At 36.0% G+C, this 5923-nt stretch overlaps 1 protein-coding gene across 3 annotated transcripts; it reads left to right on the top strand.

The window, feature by feature from the left end:
• The first annotated feature begins 713 nt into the window (after nt 1-713).
• LOC114398056 (probable polygalacturonase) lies at nt 714-4585 on the top strand. 3 transcript variants are annotated; one of them, XM_028360178.1, is made up of 7 exons: nt 714-1353; nt 1869-2186; nt 2493-2613; nt 2689-2863; nt 3008-3078; nt 3388-4059; nt 4161-4585. In XM_028360178.1, the coding sequence occupies exons 1-7, from the start codon at nt 1336-1338 to the stop codon at nt 4187-4189; spliced, it is 1404 nt and encodes a 467-aa protein (XP_028215979.1). In that variant the 5' UTR covers nt 714-1335; the 3' UTR covers nt 4190-4585. The 3 variants fall into 3 exon arrangements, with proteins under 3 accessions (XP_028215979.1, XP_028215980.1, XP_028215978.1); XM_028360177.1 differs by having other exon boundaries at nt 716-1353; nt 4158-4585; XM_028360179.1 differs by having other exon boundaries at nt 3388-4585.
• Nucleotides 4586-5923: the final 1338 nt, after the last annotated feature.

Consider the following 5923-nt stretch of genomic DNA (forward strand, 5'->3'; position numbering starts at 1 on the left):
ACAAGCATATTTATTTATTTAACGAGATTAATTTTTAGCTTAAATTTAATTTATTTGATTAATGAATAAGTTTAACAAATTGATTTTCGAATCACATTTTAAACTATTTTTTAGTTGATTCGGTTGATTACCACTCGTAAGTACGAGGATTCAGCAAATCAGCGAGCGTTGCGAGTGTGAACTCTATTTTGTATTATTATCATTATGTTACAAGGTTGTGGTTCCCTGACATGACAAGACCATCACTTCCCCATGCTCACCGGTTTTGCTTTTTATGGCTAAATTTTGTCCCCCTCCCATTCACCCTTCATTTATATTTTATTCTATTCTTTTTTTTCTTCTACAAAATCACATACATAAAATTAAATGAACACTTTTTTTAAATCAGGATTTATACCGTGATATAATGTCTCGTCACATTAACACGTAGAAAAAAATAATTTATTTAATAAAAGAATCTTATTTGATTTTTTTATGTATTAACTTTCTTAAGTGAGTGACAACAATGTAAACGAAATTAATTTATATCCAGTAAATTGTGATATATCTGACTTAGAACAAAGAAAATTAACCACTTTTTAGTTTATTATTATTTTGACAGATGGTATAAGAAAAACATTATCATAGAATAGAACAAATGATTAGTAATATGAAGCGGTTAAAGTTGAAACAACATAGTATGATGATTGATCAAGAATCTTGACTTGACGGAGTTTACGAAAATGGGGATTGGAATCAAAGTAACTAAGTTAGTAACAATTGTGACTTGTGTGTGAGTGAAGTTAAACAGTAAAGTGAAGGTAGCTAGCTACATCTACATGCAAAGCTAAGCTAAATTATGAGGAAAGGTGCTGTTACCTTTGCAGTTGGCGTTGTCTGAAGTTGTCTGTGTCTCTGTGTATTGCAAGTCACTGTCTCCGCTTTAGCAATACTAGAAACCAGTCCTGTGCTTGTGCTTAACGAGTTCATCACCAGTCCCATCTTCAAAATCATTTGCGTTTCTCTTTTTTTCTGGAGAGTTTTGATTTTTGAAGAAGGGAGGGTGGTCCTACTTCTTATTGTTTGGAGGGCAGTAACAGTCCCTGTCAATGATTTTTACTTGGGTGGTGAATGAGAATGACCCACCCAATCAATATCACACTCACACTTGCTTATTGCTGCTGCTGCTGGGGTGGGGATTTTAATCAATGAACCAAACCTCCTCCTCCTCCTCCTCCTCCTCCTCTTCTTCTTCTTCTTCACCCTTTCTTTTCTCTCTGGGTCTTTTTCATCACTAGCAAAACTTGGACTTGGAATTGGAGTTGGTTCAAAAAGGGAAACCTGGATCTCAGTCATATGAGGATACCTTCAACTGTGAGTTCTCTTTTTCATTACTTCTTTCTCTCTCATTTTCTGCATTCTCCCTTGGAGTACTCCCAATCTCTAGCTTAGTAGTGGATGATGGAGTAAGATCTACAAGCAAAGTTAGATGAAGAATAGCACTTGTTGGATCATACACTGTTCACCTTGTTTTGTAATTTGTATCACTGATTCTTAAAGAAGTGGCACTCGGTTAGTGGAAAACTAACTGGCTGGTGATTGGCTTTTTCACTTTTGCTTGTTCTTTTTGTGTTTAATTTAAGCCTCTTCTTGCACTGTTAACTGTGTGGAGAAAATGTAGCTGATGATGATCTGAGGAGATTTTCAATTCCTCAATGTTGAATCGTGTGCTGCTGTTTCTAGATCCTACATGAATTTCATTTATTTTTTTTTGGTCTTCTCTGAAGAAGCATGTGAATTGCTGTTGTTCATGGCTTGATAAATTGGGAAAATTGCTCACGTTCTCGCTGGTAGCACATGGTAACTGAAGGTGAAATTTTCTCTTGCAGCTCGTGGAAGTGCTTCTTGTATTTGCATTGTTCTGTTCTAGCCCATGGACAGTGTGGAGCAGCAACACTCTTTGCCAACAGACGAACGAGGAAGTTCGACCTCACAGTGTCAGCATCACTGAATTTGGTGCAGTTGGCGATGGGGTCACTCTCAACACAAAAGCATTTCAGAATGCCATCTTCTACCTAAATTCCTTTGCAGACAAAGGTGGAGCAAAGCTTTTTGTTCCGGCTGGCCGGTGGTTAACTGGTAGTTTTGATCTCATCAGTCATCTAACTTTGTGGTTGGACAAGGATGCAGTAATTCTTGGATCAACGGTATGCCACTCTTTGTGAATAATGTAGGACAAAAGAGGAAGTTTAATATAGTTGTTAGCTGGCTTATCTGCAGTTTTTCCAAAGTAGAAGACCACTCTGAGCATAGTTTTCTTATTCTTACTAGGCAGTGGTCTCTTTTAGTTAATCAATTGCCATAAAATGCAAGGATTGTATTTTAACTACTAAATTTGGTTAACTTGGGTTTGAATTTTTTGCACTGGGATTAAGTCCTACAAATTTTTTGATAGTCTAATGAGCTCAGACATTGCAGTTTCAATTATGATATGTTTATACTACTTGTTACAGAACCCTGAAGATTGGCCAGTTGTTGATCCTCTACCGTCGTATGGGAGAGGAAGAGAATTGCCAGGTGGAAGGCATAAGAGCCTCATTTATGGGCACAATCTGACTGATGTTATCATAACAGGTCAGTAACATTCAACAAAATTATCATTTTCTCAATACATATTGGTATATTGAAGCTATCAATGTTTCACTGAAGGTAATAATGGAACTATCGATGGTCAAGGGAGTATCTGGTGGAACAGGTTTATGAACAGAACTCTGGATTATACACGTCCCCATTTGGTAGAATTGATGAATTCAACAGGGGTTCTCATTTCAAATTTAACCTTCTTGAATTCTCCATTTTGGACAATCCATCCTGTATATTGCAGGTTTGTCCCCCACTGAAAGATTGAGTTTATATATTATTCCTTGTTTTCCGTAGTTCAAGTACTTCCATTGCCTTTTAAAAACTGTGCAATAGAGGAGCTTTCATGAGTAGGGGGAGATTTGAGACTGTTTTTATGGATGAACAGCCAAGTTACAGTTCAGAATGTCAGGATCCTTGCTCCTCATGATTCACCAAACACGGATGGAATTGATCCAGGTGAACTTTCTCCCTTTATGTCATAATATCATACCATACTATTGTGTAATTGACAATTACCAAATATTTTACTTTAACTTGAAAAAGTTTTGGACTTTTGGTGCGGTATCAAGCCTTTTTCATAAAGTGTTTTAAAGAAAAAAAATTCATTTGGGCTAAATGAAGACTGAATATCTAAATTTATGCAATTGTGCATCATGGCGAAGGTAATTTCCTAGCTTTAGAGCAATGTACCCCTTAAACAGTATTAACATCCTCAAAATTAAGATTTATTAGATTCTCACACACATTCCTTTACCATGTGTCCAGATTCTTCTGACAACGTATGCATTGAAGACTGTTATATAAGCACTGGTGATGATCTGATTGCCATCAAGAGCGGGTGGGATGAGTATGGCATTGCATACGGTCGCCCAAGCACAAACATTATCATCCACAGGCTAGTTGGTAAAACTCAAACAAGTGGGATTGCTATTGGAAGTGAGATGTCTGGTGGTGTATCTGAAGTTCATGCAGAAGATATTCAATTCTATGATTCATATAATGGAATCAGAATAAAGACTTCTCCTGGCAGGGGTGGTTATGTTAGAAATATCTATGTCTCTAACGTGAGCTTGGCTAATGTAGATATTGCTATTTGGTTCACTGGTTCATATGGGGAGCATCCGGATGATGCTTATGACCCAAATGCTCTACCTGTAATAGAAAAAGTTACAATCAAGGATGTGGTAGGAGAAAATATCAAAACTGCAGGTCTTATAGAGGGTATAGAAGGTGACAATTTTGTCAACATTTGCCTGTCAAACATTATCCTTAACGTGACCTCAAACTATCCATGGAACTGCTCCTACGTTAAAGGATATTCTGACTTAGTCCAGCCAGAAGCTTGTGAGCCTCTCAAGGAGAGAATATTCCCTGATCATTGTTCAGATTGTTACTATTTGACAAATCAAATTCAGAGTTCGAATAGTCAAAATAGAGGTGCTTGGTTTATGTCTTGGTAAATTGTGGAGTTTATAGCATTATTATGCTACCAAAACTCACTTTATAGCTGAAATTTGATTGGTGCATTTTTTCAGCAGGACAAACTTCAGGTGACATAAGAGGTTGAGTGGAGTTGCCCAACTGTGATTGTCCATCTGCAGAAAGATACCGAGAAATGATTGGTTTTTGTAACTTGTGTGCAGTAACAAAATAATTGAGTGATTTATCAGAAATAGGAAGTTGGATGATTTCATGTCTTGCTTTTTCTAGCTACATATGGCTTTGGAAAAGAAAATTGCAAAGTTTTGTGTTTCTAATGATTCTAAGGGAAAGAATGTGTTTGGCTATTGATAGAGGTGAGATATGGCTACCCTGACATAATTCCCTCTTGCCAAAAATGTTATCGGACACAGGAGATTTTGCAGTAGTACGAGGCTGGTGCTTGTTGGCTTTACATCCCTTTTGATTGAATAAGGAATCCAATAAATAAACTTCCTAGAAAGGTGGAATTTACTCAAAATTACATACTTGCCTCCTCTTTTACTCTCACTACATCAATAGGGTTATTATTTGCTGGTGTTTTCATTTCTCTTTTAGGCTGGTACATAGAGGTCTAATGATCTCAGGATTGTACCTGGAACTGGAAAGAATAATAAGAACATCAAGGTGCAGATGTAATCGAGAAAGAGAAAATGTTTCCTCTCGAAAATGAAGCCAAAAAAACATGGTAATAATTAGATGAAACCTATGCCTATCAGCCTATGGTAGGGGCACAATGCTCAAAACTCAGAAGTTATAGCCAGTGATTGAAATGCTAGGAAAATTAATATCATGATTGCTTTAATACGAGAATTAAAAAATTGACATGGTTAGGTTCAGCTGTATTTTTTTTTTCTTTTTTTTTGTTGAACCTGAGGTGTCCTTTGATTAAAGTTAAAGATTAATCCTTCGAGATAAGGAACTGATCTCTCCCAACTTATTAGACGTGGGTGTTTAAATATACTGATTAGGATTCTATCATTAATAGTATATAGTATACATAGAAATAGAGTTTATTTTTTATAAATTTATTGCCATATAAGGATGTCCTTCTTGGGCTTGAAAGCCTTCAAAACAGTGAAATCCTTCAAAGGTTGTAGGGCCAAATCTGCATTTCCTATGCATTCAATAGTATGGGCTAAAGCTTACGTGAAGCGGTGACAGTGAAACTTCCGTTTCTTGATCAAGGGGCTCTGTCTCTCCAATTCTATTTGGCAACCTTTGAAACCCATAACAAATTACTACACTGAAAGGTTAAGAAGAGCGGCGTTTAAAATGATGCAGTCTATCTTACCCAAGATAATAATACTCCAATATTCATGCTGTCTAATACAGACTGGAGACTGCAAACTCTACATGAAGCTCCCTCTCTCAAGCTCCTTTTCTATTCCTGTGGCTTCTATGACCACAATTGTGATAATAGACACTTCAAAAACTTTGATGGTGCTGCCAAAGTAATCGCAGATATAGATCATTTTTTTTAAAGGGTTTTGTTAATGCACACACTATTATTATTATTTTTTATTATGAATGCTCATAAACCTCATCGATGAATGCAAAGCTTGCAAAGGAAGATAGAAAGAGATCAGATATTGAAGGAATTGAATAACATGAAAATGAACTAGCCCACAAAGTTAGTTATTATAACTGATTATATAGTTAGTTGTACGAGTCATTAACTCATAACTAACTATAACTAATTAAGTTAACTCTAATTAAATATAGACTCATCAACTAAACTAACTTTAGTTACGTAATTATTCATGCTAAAAATGATTTATTAAAGTACACATTTTTATTTTTTAATATGAGTACGTTCACT

This window comes from Glycine soja, chromosome 19 (genome assembly GCF_004193775.1).
Source record: "Glycine soja cultivar W05 chromosome 19, ASM419377v2, whole genome shotgun sequence".
Classification (NCBI taxonomy): Eukaryota; Viridiplantae; Streptophyta; class Magnoliopsida; order Fabales; family Fabaceae; genus Glycine; species Glycine soja.